Raw genomic sequence first — 23,046 nt, 5'->3', positions numbered from 1 at the left:
ATTACTACGTTATGACGCGCCCAAAAATATACAATATTGGAATGAAAAATATATTCTACGGTATACTTTATTTAGTACTTTTAATTTATATTCATTTTCCCGCTTCGGCAGATAAAACGCAGCGTTGAGCTCCACCACTCAACATACAATGTACCAAAAACTATGTGTGAGGAGCGGAGTATTCTTACACTGATTCTATTCGAGTACTCCTTGGAGTCCTTGTGCTATTTACGTGACCTTTCTCCAATATTAAAGGTTAACCAGAATCTCTCCCTTCCTCTCTTACCGCTTTTGATGCTACATAAATAGTTTTTTCATTCTTTCCTCACTCATCCCCTCGACGTGCCCAAATCATCTCAGCACGTTCTCCTTCATTATCATGACATCCATGCCAAACCCTGCTATCCAGCAAGAACACCATTTATTTATCCAAAACAAAAATTCATGATATTCAGGTTTTATAACATACAAAATCCGACATGAAAACGAAAGAGCAGTAAATTTGTGGGTTTAATTCGGGCGTATCGCGTACAGGGGGACATTTTTCAAAAACAATCACATATAAAACAATGAGGCGTGACGACGCGACAAATGGCCGCGTTTAAAGCTCAAGCGGCAAAAAGTGCAAAATGATTGCGGTCGATCGCGTATACAAATGTTACCTGCGAAATTTTCATTAAAATCACCATTTTGGGCATTGTTTAATAACATTTTGGGGCAGTTTGCATTTTCGTAAATTATTATAGTTCTATTCGCTATTAGTGGTTTAATGAACAAAAGTGTCCACACTGTCATTTGTAAGTGATTCACTGAAGTGGAATGACGTGTCGTAGGTATGTCATTTGTTCAGAAAGTGTTGTTTTCTCATATTTTACGTGACAATCTCGATGCAGATGGGACGTGCACTTGGACGCGACATTTGTGGATTCTAATTTCTTTCTCTTCTATTGCTAGAGCAGTAAATATCACATACAAACAATATAAGTTCATTATCAATTTTTAATTAATTTCAATTTGGTTTTGTTTACTATACTTTTAGTTCTCTATTTCACATATGTAAATTTTTTCAATGTACAATTTATTTTATTAGTTTACATTTTAATTTATTATATTGTTTTTGGCTTTTACATGTTGATCTCTGTTGTTTTACTCCCCATATAGACACGAAAAAGTCTGTTAATTATTAAGTTATCCCATTTCACTTTGGATTTGCGTATTGTTTTGCGTTACAAGAGGCGAAATAAAAATTTTATTCGATGAATCATAAATTCAAACAGTTATTTTTAAAACACACGTTCTGTTGACAAAATTTCCAATAATAGCGTAATCAATATGATCAATATGATCAAAGTCATTCCTTTCAGAACCAGAAGAACAAGTAAACTTTTATAATAGTATTAGTACAAATATATATTTTAGTTTTATTTTAAAAAGCAGTCGACAAAGCCGGCAGGGGCGGGCATCGGCACGCTCCAGTCGAAGGCCGAAGCAAATAAAACTCTCAGAGTATGGGGGATGTGTACTTTGTTCGTTCTGCCCCGAACAATTCTGTTTGTAACTCTAAACAAGTACTTTTAATCTATATTTTTGTATCGCGACCTGTTGCTGTTTATTGAGCACTGTGTTTTTATATTGCTTGCCTTAAGGGTTTCTATTTGGTATTGTTCTTTTAGATGAAAATGGCGACTTAATCGAATAATGTTAATCCAATTGCAATATATTGGAATTTATTAATAATATTGTTAGAAATTGGAAGCGGTTAGCGTTTTTAAAAAAACACGATAAAAATACATTTCTAACGTATTCGGAAAGAGATTCTACGTAATTGTAATAAGTGATATGTATTACCCAATACACCCAAGCTTCCTTCCGATAGGGCTATCGCCTACAAGCAACTGTTTCCGATTGACATAATTTCGCTGATCTTATAGTCTTTTTTAACGTAAATCTACCCACTTTTACATGAGTACGCTAAAAATATAAAAATTGAAATTTTCTTGAAATTTTTGCCTTAAGACATCTTTAAGGCCGTATTTATAGATTGCGTGAATAGCTCGCATCTGCAATACAAAGATTGGTTTAATATATACCTATATAGGAATGCCACTTTAGTGCCACGTTTCAATGCCTACCCATGACCAAAGACTACTTCAAAAATATTTTGAATATTTTTGAAGTCATTTATACGTCGGGATTAAAGTTTAAAGTCGGGGAAAAAGTTTAATTTAAAACATACATTATATTAAATTCACAAATATGGTATCTTTCAAAGAATAAGCAAGCACCGCTATCAGGTACAAAATTTTCCTTTGTATTCGTTAATGGGACTTATTTCCGCGATCGTGGGGGTCCCTCGCTATCGCGGGTGATTCGAAATTGTACTCGTTAGAACTCAGCCCCATAATAATGGGCGCTCTTGATTGAATACTCGTACTCCTTTTATGGTACTATGAAGATTGTTTTCTTTTAAGAATTTCATTATAATTTTCATTGAAGTTTAAGAATCATCATCTATATTGGCTCATAGCTAGAGCAAAATATTATAACTATGTTAATGAACAATTAAAAATATTGTATAGATTATATTTCAGTCAAATCAATACATCATTCAATCACTTTCGTTTACGAGTATACAATATAGGGTGGCTTAGCAGCAATTCCACCATTCGACATACAATGTTTTTAAAATTGGGCAGAAAGATGGTAACGATGTGAACACTAGGTTCCCTTCGCCTACCCTGCTATACAGCGTGAGGTATGCGTGGGGTGAAGCTTAAAAATTTTTTAAAAATAATATATTATATTATTAATATATGATTCAAGTAATATATATAATTTCAATTCACTATCCACACGCAGTCATTACTTTAGAGCACTGCGTTTGTTTTTGAACATTACTAGCATTGTTTTATTTCTATTTGCATACTAACGAGTTCTGGATTAATGCGCTGCGTGAATCGTTACTATTGGGGCCATATGTATGTTACATAATAATGTATACATATATACTTGTATGTTTGTAGTTATACTCGTAATTTACTTCTGAAACGTATAAATCATCGGTTTGGTGGTGAAGAGTTTACCAATATTACAAGTTCCGAGACAAAGAACAATAAAGTCATCGCTTTACCAGAACGAAGAAAGGCAAAAAGCACGAAGTTGCTTCAAAAATTCGGCAGAAAGTGGGGAATGAAGTGTTTTAACACTAAATTCCCTCTGCCTATCCTGCTATATATAGGATACAAAGTGAAGCTGAATTGGATCTTACCCACAACCAGTCCAGTACTGCGCCATCCACCACCTCAATTTTCTGTTACCATATACAGCAGGCTAAAAATACAACATGTCTCAACAAAGGAAGCGGCGGCTTATCATATTAAAATGTCTGTAATATTAGAGCATAAGCCCTCAAACATCAAGTTATCAAATTAAATTCCTCCCACATACATTATACTATATTTTCACTCATATATATGTCTATCAATTTATTATATACTAGTGGGCCCGGACGCGGCTACGCTCGCGAAAATATAAGCCTAAATCATTAAAATAAGTTAAAAAATAATAATAAGTGGAGATTTATTATTAGAAAAAATATCTGAGTAACCGAAATGAACAAACCAAAGAAGTAAAAGTAACTAAAGGAAATTCTTAATATTAGAAAAATAAACCTTAAGTTTGCTGTGCGCGCGTACTAAACATTTTTCTATATTAAATAATTATTAATTTTTGCGAACAATATTAAATAAAATCTCAAATGATTAAAATTACGATATTTTAAGTGTATAACATCGGTATAGATAACCGAACTGAGATAAATTAATTATAAGCAGCAAATAATTACATAAAAAATAATAGTAATTCGAAAATCTATAAAAATTTACAAAATCATCAAAGTCATCCGCCCGTTCGCGTCGGTCATACTCATATTATGCCGCCCGAAGGCTAGGTCATTTGGAATCAGTCACATCTTAATTATTTATTAGTATGTTATACAGTAAATTATAATTTCCATCTAGATGAAATGCTAAAAGTGACTATTATATTTATTTTCATAAGGATGAATATCAAATTATAGAAATCATCTAATTTTTGTTAATGATTTGTATAAAGTGATTTGTATAAATCTATATCGGCGCGCGCCATGTATGCATTAAGCAAACTCACTGTGGGTGACGTTTTCTTAAAACAGCAAACTTTGCAAGCTGTTGCTTAGCAACGCGTAGCGACGATTGTTATTAAAATGGCGGAATAAATTGCTTGTCAAATTAATTATTTTAATATATTGGTATATATCTAAAATATTACAAATATGAGAAAAAAAAGTATCCTATGTTCATCCCGGGACCCTCAAGTATCTCTATATGAGTATTTTATCACAATAGAATTAGCGGTTTGGCCCTGATTGCGTAAAGGACAGACAGACAGACAGACAGACAGAGTTACTTTCGAATTTATAATTTAGGTATGGATTGTAAAAAATTATATCGATATGATCATATATTTTAAATGAGATTTTTTTTGTATCTTTGTTACGGGATCTTACTAAGGTGAATTAACATTTTTTTTGTTTCACATATTTTCTCACATTTCAGAATGAGAAGAGGGAAACTGATGCTAATATACTCTGTTTTCTACTTTGGAAATATTGATTACGGGAATTAAAAATAAATTAAATATAATTTCATTTCCTAGAGTCAGAATCGAATCCACAAGCGTCAGACGTCCTTGTCCTGTGAAGTTGAATATTTCGCATAATCTATTCCACTCCCGTTAAAAGGACAATCTAAATTAAACTCATTACTCAGTTGAACAATGCTATCTTCCGAGATATGAAAAAAACAAGAAACAATGAAAGGAAGCAAAGATAACGCTATTTACATTCGAGTGCGACGCCTCGTCACGCCGCAAGGATTGTATATTTCAATCTATACACAAAGACCGGCTTTAAAATGTCTCTTTTAATTTCGGCCGAAGCAGTATCTTTTGGCGGACGGTTTTTGTTTGCCTTCGCCGACTTCATTAGGAGAAATGAAATTTTGCTTCTTCCCCATAGCTGTAACGCTTGTATAGTATAGTCGGCGAATCGTGGCCACCATAATGCTAGTTTCTCTGACGTTATGCGCATTGTTCACTATATTAAAATAATAAAAAATAAAAACAAATCCTAAATTTAGATCTGCGCAACTATGTGGAACTAATTTCAGGGCGGCCACAACTCGCGAACCGTACTATACTACGTAGAAGCGAAGTGAGAATTTCGTATCCATGCTAATTTGAGTACATCATTGTTTCGCTGGATAAACAGGAAGGGTCTGTTATTTTGGGGTTCCTGTATTTTAATATGGAAATCGTTGTGTAGATAATTTACGGATCGAGGTGAACCTGCAGTGCAAATTTTGGGTATATTTTGGATAGTAATTAGTGAAATTGAATTAGACGATAGTACCTATTTGTTTTGGATAACCTAATTATTAATAATTATGCTATACGAAAGGTAATTCTCTCTCCAAATTCTCCTCTTATTTAAGTTCCGACTCTTCAAATATTAAAAGGACGTATTTTGTTGAAGCCTGGTAATATTAAACACAAATCGAAGCATCTCCTCATGCACGCAGCCAACACTCGTTCCCCTCACAACTATCACCTGCAGTGAACTCCTCTAATCTCCAACTCACTTATCTGCTCTAATAATTAGAAATCCTTTTGTTGGGAACAAGAAATAATCAGTCGTCGCTGAGGCATTGTCCGCTACCTTTTGTACTGACGTAATGGACCCCTTTGTGCAAATAATCATATTCTGCTAAACGTCCTCAAACGTTTGCAACTTTATTCAACGCTTTTAAAAGCTCCGTGTTTATGCTGTCGTTCAGTTTTATTGTTAGGTGCGGTGATGGCCTACGCTCTATAGTCTATATGGTACGCGGGCATGGACGGAGTTGGTTGTATTGGCAATGCTTATTTTGTTTAGTTAGTTAGTGATAATAATTTTAAAAAGCAGTTTTACCCTTTTTCTATAGTTGGGATAGACAGAGGTGACCTAGTGGTTAAACTCTCTATTTCCCGAAAATAATTAAGATACCTTAAATTATTATTTCATGTTCCTTCGTTCTGCACTGGGGCAAAGCTCAAAGCGCAAATGTCTCAAATTTGATAACATAGTTATTTAAATCCGTGTAATGTATCTATTTATTTATATTTATATTTATTTATATTTTTATTAGGGAAACAAACAGAATACAAAATACACAAACATTACAATTTTAAAAATAAATAAAAATCATTAAAAATACGCGAACCTTAATTCAACAGACCAAATCTCCAGGCGTACTAACAACAGTAGGTACCTACTGTATATTCAAAACCGTCTCTTTAACAAACACTTTGAGAAAACTAAGCCTGTATTTCCCGAGTGGGCTGATGCAATTGTAGTTCCACTGAACCAGTTTTAAGTTCGCCGCATTGCCTAGTCTGCGCCTAAGGATTTATGATTATGAAGCGCACCACTAGCCACCTGTATTTGCTTGAGTAAGTTGCGAGAGAGATTCATTGCGGCAATTTACTTCGTTAATTTATTACTATAATAAAGGCTACAGTAAAATACTGCTGGTACAAAAATATAAATAAGTAATAAACAGGTTCGCGCTATGTTTCTTGCGGATTCTCTAAGTCTGAGATTATTCTTAGTGTTAGTACGTGTTATTGTTAATAATTTATAGGAATACGATCAAAATATTATGCTTGATACTTCTGCAAGACAAATGATAGTAGGTACACCACTAAATAATTAATAATGACAGTATTTTCTTAAATTTTTAATTGCTTATATTCATACAAATAAAATATAATAATTAATTTGGTCAAAAAGGTGAAAATTCTAAATTTTAACCACGTTTCTATTCTTACTGATCAAACCTGTACCAATATCAAAAACTATGATTTGTGATCCATGTCGACGATTTATACGATGACGTCTTACATAAAAACATCTATACATGTAATTGACGCCAAATAGGATTGGATTAGATTATCGAACAGAGAGCATCTAACTCATCAAAAAAACCTTTTCTAATATGCCCTTCCTCCACAGGATCGGCCGCTCGCCCACAACGCAACAGCCCGAGTGTTCCACAGCAACCAGAGCCTGGTACTGCAGAAGGTGACGCGGCACAGTAGCGGGCGGTACGCGTGCTCGGCGCTTAACGCTGAAGGGGAAACCGTGTCTAATGAACTCCATTTTAGAGTTAAATGTAAGTTTTTATCACTTTAAATTTATGTAAAAGTACATTTGAATAATTAATAGTATTGTAATAAAAAATAATATTCCTATTACCTTCAAGATATCTTTTGTATGTAGGTATGTTTATATGCATACTAAGTGAATATTGCGAAGTTTTATAATTTTTTATCTTCTTTTTCTTTATTATTGAACTCATAAGTAACATAATATTGTCAGCTTAGAGTGTAAAGCTGCTAAGTCCCGTCTGTTTCGAACACAAATGAAAAATCCCTACCACCAATTAACCAAATTACCAACTGAAAATTTATAAATAAGACATCAACAAAAACCAATAAATTCATATATTATTTTCTAACTAAAAGATAAATAAGATTCTTCATAAGTAACATATTTCTATCCAAATTTTCCGCTTGCGCCGCGCCGCCGTACTACATCTCGACTATAATGATTTACAACAGAGCTCGGGAATTCAGAATAATGGCCCGCTCGGACCCCATCCTTATTTGCTCGATGCACTCACATCCTACCAAATTTACTTGCCCGAATTTTATATTACTATATTACTGGGGTAGAAATATCTGGCTATATAGGTCAAATATTAGATAAAATAAGAGAAAATAAGTGTTCCTTCTAATAAATTCATGCATAAGATTTTCTTTTCATACTGATTGACAGACTCTGCACAGCTGATCTTACACAGTGTATATCGCCGAAATTTGGCATGAAAATTTCTTAATAAGTACCGGGTCTTAACAATAAAAAAAGGTTTTTTTGAAAATTATGCAGGAATAAGAAAAATGGAATTTTACTTTCCAAATAGCAATAGCATTTTAATTGTTTAGTTAATGTTCTCCAAATATATATATTTCCTAGTGATAGAATAAATTTAAAATTATATAAATTCTGCTACAAATTTTTATACGAGAGTTTCCAAGTAGGTAGGTAGGCAAGGTCAGAATCCGAAACTGGGAAACAATCACGCCGAGGTGGACAATAGCCTGAATAAATGAATGGTGACCGCCATTGCTTCTACGAATTAAGAAGTCACAATACGGAAACTTATACAAAATTAACACTGTTTTGTTCCTTTTCCTGAAAAGATTACTTCATTTTTGAAAGTATTTATTGGGTCTTCTTTAAAAAGTAAATGTTTATTTGAGTTGGATATTAAAATTTTATAGTATCTATTTTATAAATATCCCCATTTTATTTAAAAATATTAATAAAAGTGTCACAGGGGTAACTTTTTCAAGAAAAAGTCTATATGAAGAGGTTCAGTTGTATCTGACTTTGAATGCGATGATCATGAGTTCGGCTCCTACTTGGACGAATGAATGGAATGAATGAAATAAGGAATATATTCCTTTTTTGCTCTGGTAATAAGACGAACAGTCCCTCTGCCTATCCTGCAATGCGGGATTTTTTTTAGAAGTCTAAATCCGTCAGTTCCATTACTCATAACAGACGTATAAAGACAAACAATCATTCATCTTGAAACAGTACAGGTGTATTACTGGTTAATTTCATTTTTGGGGATTCCCCGGAAATCCTAAACAATAGGCAATTATGCCGCTAGATTGAAGTGATTAAGCGAGGTATAAAATATAAAGGGCATAAATTGGGCTTTCTTCTGTAACGTGACGGGGCGCAGGTGGTCACCTCCTCCGGCCTCGTCATTCGTTAAATGCTACACGAGGCGTTTGTAAGGAAATTTGAATTATATTTGTAGTATAAGCTGTAAAACAATTTCCTAAATACTGACTTAAGTATGGTTATTTCTCTAATCGCAAATTTGTTTCATTGTTATTCATCAACTTTTTTTTCTGATTTGAGGCCAGTAGCGGCACAGGGGCAGAAGCGTGCGAAACTGTAAACGACTGTTGTGGATTCAATTCACACTCAGAGGAATAAATTATTTAATATTTTCATTTCTTCGCTCTAGTAACGAAGCATAGCACGGTCTTGAGTATCGTCATTAAGCAGGCAATGCCTCAAGAATGCTGCAGTTCTCTGTTTTCCTCTGTCTCCGTCTCCGGCTATGAGCGGGATACAGTTTGAAGCTAAAACGTGAACGCAATAGTTTTAAGTTCGATTTTCACTTAGAAGTATGACTATATTTAAATAATTTACTTTTATAACTCCAGTAAAACAAGAAGCGGCGTTTAGTTTCGCCACTCAACACAACAACGCTGCGCTATGTCCACCTTTTTTACCAGAGAGAGAAAATAAAAAAAAAATGTTCTTCCAAATAGGAACCAAACACAACCGTCACTTAAACTATATACTCAACCCATATATTATAACATCAACTACATATAACTAGATGTTCAAAATTCAGCATTTGGTTTTCACTAAGTGTCGGTGCGTGTACGTCCCTGCATTGCGGCCGGCTCATTATTAATGCGTGCGACATAATTGCTCCTTGCCCCAATTCCAACCAGTTACTCTCGAACTACATAAGGTCATTGGGAACTTAGTTTTGGGTTTTAGAGGGTGTGTAACTATGTAATTTTATGTTTAATCTTATCTTTTAATTTTTTAGCTGTAGACATACTCGTATACGGTTATACTATGTAGGGTACTTGTATGAGATTGGCTTATAATCGATGAAAAATATCGGAATAATATCAATAGTGTATCAATAGTGAAATAATAGGTAGTAATCTGGTTCTGGAATGGTAACTGGAATAAGGTGGTGGTAATTGGGTCTTAAAATGGAATAAGGTATAAAGCTACAAAAATATTTTCTATCCTGAAACTGTGCTTCGTTAATTTAACCCGAAACGTAAATATATTGTTAGTCCCACTCAATCAATAACTTTGCAACACCCAAAACATTATATTTAACATGAAAATTAAATTAACTCCAAGGCAGTTGGCAAAACGTGAATGGATTATATTTGGGAATAGTTCAAATTATTTAATTAGTTATAATATAATTATTTGTACAGAAACTATAAGCACAATCAGTTCGTTACTCACTCACCCATTGTGCTCCCGGAGGCCGACCCTGATCCACGTCAAACAATCCATCTCTTCAAAGTTTCTCAGAATTCGACATTAGAGCAGATTGCAATCACAAAAGAAAATGCTGGAATCAATGTGAAGTAATTTAGAGTAATAGATTTGTAACGCTGGTGTAGTGGAGAAATAAGTCGTATTGCTTTTGAGTCATTCAGTGAAGTGATTTATTAATTTGGCATTAGTAGATGAATCGAAATAATCTACTTATTATATAAGGCAAATAAATAAACAAATTCTACTTAATATAGTAAGTACTAATACTTATTATTTCTACACATGAAAACCAGTAACAAGATCAAAGAATTTGCAGGTAAACTTTTAATACAGAAAAAAACATTACCAATGATTGAAAACGCAAGGTCGCGTGTCGCCTTGCCTAATGCACTGGATACGTCGCATGTCCGCCCATTTACTACACAACTTTTGCACACTCTGCAAAAACGTTCACAGGAAAAAATGCTCTAGCCCAAACTAAAAACTAGTCAGAGCTGCTTGCGAGGTTATTACAGTAATATCCGTGACCGTTGGGCCGAATACAGTTCCAATTTACTTGATAGTTTCGCTATCGGCTCACCTCAATCGCAAGTATCCATTTCAATCTGCGGAAGCGGCGACTATTACAGAGATAGTTAAATTGAGATCCGAATACGATAATGTTCCTCATTCCCCCCAGCCCCAACCAGGTCGTGCAAGAGTCAAATGACAATTGACACGTAACTAGACTAGATATTTGGAATCATTTTGGTGGGAATGTAAAATCTTGCGATATTTAGATTGAGAACAAGTTCAGTTTTGCCTTTAAAATAATTAGGTTCGTCATGATTTTTCTGCAAAATGGTCAATGGGACCTTATCTTTTTTCTCCGCTGGAAAACGCATTTACGCAGACCGCTAGTATAAAAGCAAAAATTAAAACACAATGACGGAAGTTGGGAAACACAGTATCTTAAAACGAGGTTCCCTCTGTCGACCGTGCTGTATGCGGAATATAACGTGCAACACAGAATTGAAAATTAATTTTTTTTAGCATCCCGCATTTGTTCAGATAGGTAGGAAACCCAGTGCAAAGACACTATCTTTCCTAATATTCGCGTTATATTTGCGTGTTGAGTGCTGAAACTCAACGCCTTAAAAACTATAATATACTTAGATAATATAATAAAAGAAATATTTTTAATTTCAGATGCGCCATCCTGTAGGAGTGGCGGCGTGACGGTGGTGGGCGCGGCGCGCGGTGAGTCCGTGGTGATAGTATGCGAGGTGGACGCCGACCCGCCCGCCGCGGTCTTCAAATGGAAGTTCAATAACTCCGGGGAAACCCTCGACGTGGCAGCTGATAGATATACGTCTAATGGCAGCGCGTCCAGTCTTAAGTATGTATTTAAGTGATTTAGTATTTCAATTTATATTGTATTGATTAAGTGTAATTATATAATTTCTATTATAAAAATTAGGAAAATAATTGATATAAGAATATTAATAAACGTTGTTAGAGTTAAGTTTTGAAAATATTAGAAACACATAACTCAATTACGATATAGGACGATACTGCTATATAATTATTTTTAAAAAGAAAACACATTAAAAAGGGAATGCAAATATACTATGACGACAACACAACCTCTTTAAATAAAATAAGTTACCCGTGTGTATACAGTTTATATGTTACAAACATTATCAAATACAATTTCAAAGTCTGTAATAGAAGAATGATTCCGAGACATCGATGAAAAGTCGGTTGAAATCGGCTCTCACGAAAAGCCTGCTCATGCAAATCCTTTGCAATTGAACAAGTTTGTCGAAATGAAAAGTTTAATCAGCGTGAATGTTTGTTATTCACTGATTCAGAATCGGATTTCAAGCTTGTCAATTACACAATCAGAAAGGAGGAACGTCCTGCAATGCAAAAATCGAGCTAATTTTCGTTAAAAAAATCGATTCTGATTGGTTTTTATTGTATCCATTTTTAACTGTATATTATGCTTTAAAAATTGAGAAAATTGCTTCGTAAATCAAGTTTATAGCACAGAGCTTTCATTTCAAAAGGTGATTAAGCGGCTTTTTCTGCGAGAGGCTCCAAAATATCAAGGAGCAAATTACGAGCCATTACCGTACCATCGCTGGGCAAAGATCTCGCTTGATTTACAGACCAGCGCCCGCCACCCCTGATTACTTCTTAAATGATTTCTTTTATTTATATTGTTAAGTAATAAAAATACTTTGCAAAATGTAAATGTAATGAAAAAATGTGTAATGTAATGAAAATGCAACTTCAATAAAAAACATACATAGAATAATTTTTAATATTTTCAATAGTCATGATTATCAGCACTCGCTATTAAAAAAATTTACAAATACCGTAAATAAAGACTCAAGTTCAGTATTTTATATCCTAAAATGTTAAGTTTCACATATCAAAGGGGCTCTCTCTCTTAAAGCCTACACTAGGGTCGTAAGCAGCAGGTACTATTCTGAACTCCTTACTATCTGACGCGAAGGACTCTAAAGTATCTATGGAATGCTAATTAGTTTCTGCTCGACATCACTCTCAAAAGTTTTATGTAATATCTTAAAAATACTATAAAAATATATATTTTTATAACAAGTAGTTTTGATACGTTATTCAGATACACACCGGTGGCAGACCTCGACTACGGCACGCTGTCCTGCTCCGCTGCTAACGACGTCGGCACGCAACTCGCGCCCTGCGTGTTCCAGATGGTGGCTGCTGGTAAAAAACTGGAAATACTAAAATATAGTTAACTAGATATAGATTTATCTTTTATTTAGAATCTTTGTTTATTTTTTTTTAATTTCTCCGCTATGATAGACAAAGCGTGGCTTTGGGTACCGCCAATACCGCCATACCGGTATGATATTCACAATAAATAATTCACATTTTAATATTAAAATTATTATCTCTAACAGGCAAACCTCACGCGCCCAGGAATTGTTCGCTATGGAATCAAACGGCTGACTCGGTGGAAGTGTCATGCGTCGCCGGCTTCGATGGGGGACTGCCACAGCGGTTCCTACTCGAGCTGTATTCCGGTGATGATGACAAACCAAGGTAAATATATAAAGAGAATACTAAATTTATAAAAACCTAAATAAATATTTTGCATTTTTCATTGTATAGTGCCTACGATTAAGTAGTAGTAAAGTAGTAATACGAAAAGTCTAAGCTAGTTCTTTAAAAAAATATGGTAACAGAGTAAACAGAGTGTCTATACACTAGTCTCTCTTTTTTTTCCATGCGGTTTAAAACGAAGAATTGAAAAAAAAAATATAGATGATAATAAAAACATGTAAAAAGTTACAATTAAAGATGTGCACACGAGGTATGTAAACTTTAAAGAGTACTAAATATAATTGAGAGTATGTTTAATAATTTTATGAAATTTCAAAGTAGGTATTATTTACACACTCGTGAGTTAAAACTGATTCAACAAAATATTATTATACAATTATTAATTTATTAATGCATTCATTTAATAATTGCATTAATGGAAAAAACCTTAATGTTGTTATTACCGCGACGTTCTAAAGATTTCTTTTTCTGTTCTCTAAATATTTTTAAGTTGGAACTTCAAAAGTTTTGTCTATCTATGTACTAAACTATAGATGATTTTATATGGCTTGATGCTGCATCCTGCATATAGGGATTTGGGCAGGAGGAACCTTATAGGACGCTCCGCTCCTGACACAATTCTCGAGATATTGCTTTGAGTGCCGAAACTCAATACCTCGGTTTGTTCCTGTTATCAGAGAGTGGGAATAAAAATAATTTATTCCTCCGAGTGGAAATCTAATTCACAACCGTCGCGCTTATAAAATAACTATTAGTAAAGGCTATTTTTCTTTCAGCTGGCACCGACTCTAAAATTAAGAGATTTTTAACTGTAAATAAAAACCTACAATTGAACTTAGAAATATTGAAATTTAAAATGAGGAACATAGGGTATTTATACACTAGGTTTTTCTTGCCTTTCCTTTTATACGGGAAATAGCGTGAAAATGTGTGCGAATAACATATCATACTTAATATTCTAAATCAAAACGTAAATTAAATTTAGTAAAACGAATTCATAAATAATGAATACTCTTTACATTTTTCTATTTGGAATATATATTTTCATAAGCGCTAACAAAATGCGCCGACGAAAGAGGGTTTTAATTACACGCCCTCATCAAAACTAAGTGATGGAGCATCGTTGTACGAAGGTCGCTTATACAGTGTGGTTCTGTTGAGAGTGTAACGAGTTCAATTTAAATGTTTTCTAGCTTCAGGCTATACCATATTTTGCATATACCAGGGAGAAATTAATTAAGACATTCTTTACCCAATTTTTTGCCGTATTTTCATTGAACAGTTGAACTAAAAATTCCCCCGAATGGGAATCGAATCCACAATCATCACATTTAAACAAGTATACAGTACGTTATAATAAGCCGTCAATAAATAAAAAATGTTATAAAAACATAGCATTTAATGTTAAATGATATTTCACAATTAACGCGATACGCGCGAGCTCGTTAAACTCGGAAGTGCTCTCATTACGCATTAACAGCGCGGCAGATTACAGCGATGTGGGGACGACACGACGACGAGACGAGACGAGAGCGATACGATCGTACGTGTGATAAAGTATCTTGCTATGATAAAGATACTTTGTGTGTGCTACTTATTAAGTATTCAATGATAGTAGTGCGTGGAATTAAATGCTGTAGGTTCCCTAGGGAACACTTCGGGAAGCTAATAATGGTTTAAGATTTATTGTAAATTATATTTTGAAAAGAGCAAGTGTTGAGTTTGTCACCCGGCTCAACTGGGCGGCACTAATTTCCGAGGCTGTAATACCTTCTTACGGTAGGACTGACACTACTGACAAAGCCAATTTTTCTTTGTCTTCTCTACTATATACAGTGTGAATGTAAAAAAATAAATACGTTTAATAGATATTTAAAAAAAAATAAAAAACACGCTTTTCTACACGAAGTGATACAAGTGCTGCTTAGAATGGTTTAGTAGTAACTTCTGAAGCGTTCCAATATTTAAGTGGTTGGCTCCATATTTTTTCCAAAATTAACCTTTCTAAATTTTTATTAAGGTGAGCTAATGGCACATCTCCTGTACTAATACTGTATTTTTCTCTAACATTTTCCGTAAATAAGATTTACTAAAATATTAATCTCGTTATTAAATGCATTCCCAAGTATAATATAGGGGCGGCGTAATGACGTGAAAGGGTATCTAATTCAGGGTGCGACAATGGAGGCGGACAATGGTCGCTAACGAGGTTTCTGATCCCGGTCCTAGCCTATCTCTTGTAAAAATTCACCTATAAATTTCTGGGTCAAGCTTGCATGATATATTTATAATCCTCTTTCTGAAAGTTCTTTGTGAAAAAAATATGTATAAAATATATAAGATGTATGTGTTGTTTCCGAAGTTATGTCATTTGTAGTCGTGAGGTAGTGCGATGGCAGCAACTGTAAAGGCAAAGGTCGTGGACTCAATTCCTACTTTGTGATGTTTTCATTTTCGCTCTGGTATTGACAAACGCGGTTTTGGATTCCGCCTTTTAACAAGCTTCAATATGTTTCAAAAATTAGGAGAAAAATAGGTAAGGGAGTATCGTAACGGTAAGTTCTTTCTACGCTTTTTCCCTAAGCGTAGAACCGTAAAAATGGTTACAAAATTAGTAAAAACTTTTTCGTTATTTGCGTTACATTATTATATTATAATTTCTGGCCAGAATTGAGGCCAGTCGTAGTGCAGGGGTACAGGTACGTGACTGTAAACGCGACTAGTCGTGGGTTCGATCCTCACTTGAGGAAATGAAATATTTAATTTTATTTACATTTTCATTTCTTGGCTTTGTTGTCGGCGCGGCGTTTAGGTCCGCCACTTGACACGCAGTGCCTCCAGAATTAGGCAATATATGAGGGATATAGCATGAAGCTGAAAAAGTGCTATAATAGCAATGATTTATCATGACTTTATGTAATAAAAAAATGAAAAAATAATAAAAAAAATAACGTTTAATTACGTTTATTCATTTCCTTTAAATAATGCGAACATCGTAATAAATCTGTGAGAGAACGTTTCATGAAATATTTTTTTCATACAAAATCTAACATTCCATTCCACTCCCTCAGGACTAGAATTTTATAGTTGTATCTCTTCTTAGAGGATGCCGACGTCTTAATAGCTTTGTGCCTCTCAGCTGGATCCGGCCAGTGCTTAGGATTTTGATCTGTCAGTCATTTTATATTTGATTTTCTTCTACTTGATAAACATATTTGCATTTATTATAATTGTGCTGAAAAAAATATATGTTAAAGCAAAAATGTTCACTTAGCTTAGGCTTACATGTATCTTTTTAGTGTGACTTTAGGTAATAATTAAATTAGTAACCTTCACCTAATATTTTTTTGTTAGCTTTACGTCTTCTTACCAGACAGAGAAAAAAATCACTAATTACTTAGAGATAATTGAACCCACAAACGTCGCGTTTACCCTCTGCGCCACGTACATACAATTAAGCGTGGCTAGAAATAAAAGAGAAGAGAATGACTCTATCTAAATAATATAGTTAAACTCACCACAAAAAACTAAAAAACATAATGTTGATAATAGAAAATGAAGTATAATTAGATATTTATGCAAAAACTAAGACAATGGCCGCTAACGAGTTTCCACATGGCAGCGCGGCCTTCTCTTGTAAAAATTCAGATAAAAATTCCCGGGGTCAAGCTCGCGCTGTCTGCTTGATACATTTTTAATCCTCTTTACGGAGTAGATTCTTATAAAGATTTACACGAGGTACTGGCTGACGCTATTTGACTTTACGTTAGAGCAAGACTCGTCCTGGAGAATTCTGGAAAGACTGAAATAAACTAAATTAAGAACATTTAGTTGAATTTAAGCTGAAATTTTAAATTGAATGTTACATTAAATTTAATTTATGAAGTTAATTAATTGATGGGATTTTTAGAAAAATTAAACGGTTCGTTGGGAACGATGTCTTCTGCCTACCCCGCTACATATTAGAAATCACAAAGACATACGTTTAAAGTTAAACTATAGGGATATATGTATGCTAACCCTCATATAAGTATCTATTTCTAATATCGTTGTTTTATTTAATAGTCACCAAACTCGAGTCTAATAAGGTAAACAACACTGATACCTGTACTGCCTTAAAAGTTTATTAGTCTTTCAAGTAAGGCCATTTGCTATGTTTCTTCCGGGTTACATGGAATGATTATGAGAACATTAGCTTTATGACAGTCTGTATTAGATCTTGATGTAACTACTAAAATACTTGTCATATTATAATTAATCACTTGTCGTTGTCTTTTACTTGGACGCGGTTGAGATATTTGATAGTATAGATGTGGAATAGGATAAACTTAGAGAACCTATTACGGGGAAAACAAAGCTATTTAAGAAATTTGGTATATGGGAGATAAACACGACTGCTACCAATAGTTCAGTTTGTTTAAAATTCCACTAAAACTCTATGGACTTAACTAAGGAAGTATTTATTGGAGACTGCCTTCTGTTATTCTGTCATTACTAGCATACATAACGTTCGTTAACTTTCTAATCTTTACTTAACAATTTTATTAATAAATCAACAATTGGTATCAAAATTATTTAATTTAATTTATCTTATCCAATACAGAACCACATATTACAAAAGACACTAACGCTACCTAATAAAGAGTGTTTGTAAATAGTTTATTTTCTCTCATAAAGGTATAATGCAGTGGAATTGTCGATTGAACGGCGTTTTATACGGCAATAACGTTTAGACAGGCGGTAAATGTTGGGAGTATTTTACTTGTATTGAAAGAATTGTTTCGTTCGCTTAAACGTTCTTACCTTTTTGTATGGAAATTTCCACCGTCTAAAGTGTTGCTTAACATTTTTTATTAAGCTTCACGCTCTATCTCGCATATAGTAGGGTGGGAAAAGAGAAGTTAGTGCTAAGTTAGTTAGTTAAGACACTTCATTTCCCACTTTCGGGTCAATTAAGTTGAGTAATTCAATGCTGCTTTTCATCTGTTTGCCAAAATGAAAATAATTAATTTCTCAAATGGAAATCGAACCCAAAGCCGTCGCTTTTACAGTCGATACTATGTGCCGCTGTGCCGCTGCGCCTTTCCTGGTTAACATTTGGATGAGTTACTTTGTTACATGTGTTATTATACATGCATTGCGTGTTGTACTATAATTATTAAGTAGGTACCTACATGAATTCGAAATTTTACGTAATTCCCTAGTATGAGAATACTATAATTCAACTATAATTGTTGAATTACACATATGTTGATACGTGGCAATATTTTTTTTATAAAATGTTTTCTGTAGAAGTTTTGTATTGACTTAATTATAAATATTTATTTTACATTTTATATGAAACTGTGTATATAAAGAAGGATAAGCAACTTAACACCGTACTTTGTTGTATTATTAAAATTGGGTAATAAAAAATAACTCTTTACCCCGAGTGGGAATCAAATCCACAATTGTCGCTATTTATATTTCGACGATTTGGTGTTGCGCCACGATTTCCTCAAATATTTATTCAAGGGATTTTTTTTGTAGCTTCACAGTGTGTCCCACATATAATTGAGTACGCAAACGGAACCTGGAAACCTAGTTTTAAGATACTCCGTTCTCCATTTTCCACAGTGAATTCGATGGACACACAATGCCCCAAATTTGCTTAGAAAATGGTTGACAGAAAGTTTTATCACTAATTTCTCTTTATAGCCCAGTTGTGGCAAAAACCTTAAAAAATACATCTAATCTACTTAGGATAGATAACGACTTTTTAAATAGCACTTCACAATAGCAGTTAGCGAGCACATTAATACTTGAATTAGTTCATTTAAAAAGAGGGGATGATAAAAGTACGAGAGGGTTACATAATAAAAGCCCACGAGGGTGTAGTTTAACGCTAATGAGTCATATTTTTTTGAAAAAATTGCTACTGCAGTACGGAAAGTGAAGTTTTACTTAATTAACTGTTTGCTTTAATTTTAAAGATTATTTTGTAAATTGTATAAAAAATGTAATATTACTACGCAATACTAAATTTATCAAAATCTGAATAAAAAATAATACGAAAATATCCCAACCTAAATAGTTTCCAAAAGTACGATATTTGTTTGCAAATACAGGATGCAGGCCTAGTCTCTTAAATCATCCGTTGGTACATTACCGCCGTGTCTCCAGAGAGATCGCGGCCACTCTGTCCAAATGTAGGGGCGACCCCCAAATTACGAATGTTGGCTGTAAACAAAGTTTGCTATGTAATTCGCCCCATTAGCGCGCCCCAATGCTGGCAAATTACGAAATGAACATATCACCGTAAAGTTGGTAACGACAGGTGTTTTACATGTGGATATTGTTTTTTTTTTGTTTAATTATTTTTTTATGTAGATTTTGTATTTATTAGGGTTCTGTATATCAAAAGATAAAACAGAAACTCTTATGAAATGACTTTGTTGTCCTTATAGTTGTACCTTACTGTCCGCCTGTTAAGACCATTTTTTCTTCATTTAAAATTAAGCTTCTAAGGCAACGCTAACAAAATACACGAGCATTTATGCATCGATTTAACTACATTTTATACAAAATTAGCCGAATTTTTTTTATGTAATTTTTATTATGGAATTCCTTCGATAATCCTTAGTGAAAAAAATAATATTGTAAATTATTTCATATTCACAAAAAGTATTGGTACTGTGTAACTTCGCGATATAATGGAATGATCATAAATATTTAAATTGAAACTCTTTTCGGTGCGCAATTTCCATTTCAAACGAATATTAAAGTATACGCTACAGATACATTGCTTAATTAATATAAGTTTTAATGCATATTTTCAACAATTTGCAGTTTACGATACAAAATACGGTTCTTAATAGTAAAATGCAATATTTCTTAAATTTAAATTATAATTTTCATTGTTTCAACTGTTTCTTAAATGAACAATATTAAAGAATTTCTTTTCTTTATGGCTTTTGTTATTTTGGAAATATAAGTAAATTAAAAATTTATCGTTCTGTTAATACTGTAGTTTGTAATAGAATTTATCATATAAGTATTCTTTCAGCAGCTTCACACTTTTCACGAAGTATCATTGTAATCAGAAGAAACTTATAACTCCATTTCCCGCTTTCCGCCCAATTCCGTATTCCGTGTTGATTGGCGGAAATATTTAACGCCTGACTAGTATTCTAACTATTATTTTTTCTCAGAGTAAACCTGACATCAGAGGAGCCAATATGGACAGTTCGAGGGCTCGAGTGGGAAGTCCGCTTCAGGCTGGTGGCGGTCGCTGTCAACAGCAAAGGACGCTCAGCGCCGGCGAGGCTCGATGATCTTCTGTTTCCTGATCCTGAAAAGAGAACAGGTATTTATAATACATATATATAGGACCTACTACCCTTTTAGTATTAATTCCTGTAAAAATTTCGAATAATACAATTTTTTGCCTTCTACGCCACGTGGATTTGTCTGCTCAGTCTGTCAGTAATGAAACAGTTTTATGTATATTGATATTTTTGGGTTTATGTTTATGCTGAATTTGTCCAATATAATTAGTGAAAACGTTACACACTAACAAATCTGGTAAGTTATATTGGATGCTTAATTTTTTCTTCCACTTATCATCTATCTAACGTGAGAGCAAAAAACTTCATCCCATAAAAATATATGAAGCGATCGCGTAACTCGTTCCCTCGAATCACTAAGCGAAACTCAATTTGGGAGCTAAGACCGCGTCCCGCGGGACGGAACGGCCCTGTAAGTGGCAGCGCTTATCCGCCGAATTATTAGGGAAAACATTAGACGAAGGATATATATTGAAGTATAGTACGGTCGATGATTCGTGGCCGCCCTGAAGCTGGTTGCACAGATTTCGTTTAAGATTTTTGCCTTACTTTTGATTATTTTCTTCCCGAGTCAACAATGTGGGAAAGTTCAGAAACTTCAGGGTGGCCACAACTCGTTGGCCATACTATACAGTATAGTAAAGAGGAAAAGTAGGCGAAACGTTCGCAAGATTTGACGCCGGCCTCGACCCGCGTTATGATTGCTGCGACCGCAATAAAGGATTTGCAACTCGAGACCTCGATAAACGACGCTTACATTTGTCTCCTCGAGGATTCAATTGATGTCGCGGAGAATGGGGTGTCTAATAATCATTATGTGAGCTGTGATCTGACTTTGACATATTTGGCAGACAGGGCTTTTGGTCTATTTTCTTAGTTTTTTAAAGAGTAAGAGAGTAAAGTGTTACTTACTGTACGGCAATATATGTTACGAATGTAATATTGGATATATATTACTCGTCGTATAAAATATTAATAGATATCTTCTATTTTTATTTCAAAATTCTAAACTTTGACTTTTTCACTTTTACAATCCAATTGCTGAGTAAATATTTAGTTGATTTGTTTGTAAAAATACCTTTTATATTAATAAATTCGTTAAATATTGTCTATGTAATGTTAGACTAATGGAAGGTATGACCAAATCTATATCTATACGAGAGTCTAATCAAATCTATATCTATCTATATCTATCTTTAGCAATTTCGGAACAAACTTCGCTGACACACGTCTCATGCCCAAAACGTTAGAAAAAATTTCATGGCACGAGCCAAGCGATATACCAACATCCTCAGCAACTTCTCTGATAGTGATTCGACGATTTTCCAGAACAATTTTCTTCACTGCTTGAACGTTTTCATCAGTTGTTGACGTGCTTGGGCGTCCAGAGCGAGGCTCGTCATTGGCATCTTCCCGGCCATCTTGGAAGAGTTTGTACCACTTGTAAACATTTTTTTTACTCAGAACAGTTTCACCGTATGCCACTGTCAACATTTTAAGTGTTTCAGAGCACTTTATTTTATTTTTTACACAAAATTTGATGCAAATCCTTTGATCCATATTTTTCGATAGCAAGAAATCGCCGAGCACGCAAAACACTTATAACCTTTACGCCTCTCCCAACCAAACAAAAAATGCTATACACTTGAAACTTGGTACAGATGTTCGGGAAGAGTGTACCAACATAACAAAATAAAAAAATCGATAATCGAAAGTACGTTGCCCGCCAAATTTGAAAAGTCACCTTACTTTTTGAACACACCTCGTATATATATATTTACCAATGGACTTACTCCAAGCTTTTATAGTTTTTTTAGACATCATGGATTAATTTTCTTAAATAAAATGATGTATATTTTACAAATTTATTATGTTAAAGTTGAACTCAAAAATAATACACAAAAAGAATAAATTACAGTACATCTCCGCCGGAACCAAAAGCAGAAGAAACTTGTAGTTTTTCCTTCCCAGATAAATAGCCGGCGCGAACTAAGCGAAAATCTAGTTCTTTTTATCGGAACACTCATTAGCCGGCGCGAGGAGCGATAGGAAAAAATTAGGTACGAGGAAGCCAGCGGATGGCTTCTTACCGTTGAAGCCTCTGCAGCCTTAAGATAATCCCATTTTAATTAAGGCTCGCCAAGATCCGCCAGATTAATCAAGAACCCCTCTTAATGTCTCGGTGGAGATTCGCTCCCCAACTACATCTGCCCTTAAGTTTGACTTAGATACATTATACTCCATTTCATTTCGTTATGAAATTTATCATCGTCTTTGCCGTCTCGTGTACGACGGTTTGCTTTGTCGATTTTTGGATTTGATTTTATAATATTTTAGCTTTATTCTTAAGTAAATAGTAAATTTCCA

General features: G+C 34.1%; 1 protein-coding gene across 2 annotated transcripts in view; it reads left to right on the top strand.

The window, feature by feature from the left end:
* side-II (sidestep II transmembrane protein) overlaps positions 1 to 23,046 on the top strand; it is a 339,951-nt gene that overhangs the window by 270,548 nt on the left and 46,357 nt on the right. The window contains exons 10-14 of one of the 2 annotated variants that reach the window (XM_085195977.1): positions 7,091 to 7,250; positions 11,447 to 11,636; positions 12,891 to 12,994; positions 13,192 to 13,333; positions 20,545 to 20,699. In XM_085195977.1, coding sequence (XP_085052103.1) covers positions 7,091 to 7,250; positions 11,447 to 11,636; positions 12,891 to 12,994; positions 13,192 to 13,333; positions 20,545 to 20,699 — 751 coding nt within the window. Of the gene's footprint in view, positions 1 to 7,090; positions 7,251 to 11,446; positions 11,637 to 12,872; positions 12,995 to 13,191; positions 13,334 to 20,544; positions 20,700 to 23,046 lie in introns of both variants that reach the window. The other variant, XM_085195968.1, reaches the window with a different exon arrangement.

Source organism: Heliconius melpomene, chromosome 1 (genome assembly GCF_056956725.1).
Source record: "Heliconius melpomene rosina isolate 202511_hmr_F chromosome 1, ASM5695672v1, whole genome shotgun sequence".
Lineage (NCBI taxonomy): Eukaryota > Metazoa > Arthropoda > Insecta > Lepidoptera > Nymphalidae > Heliconius > Heliconius melpomene.
Note: the sequence above shows the minus strand (reverse complement) of the source record. Positions and strands in the feature narration are given on the sequence as shown.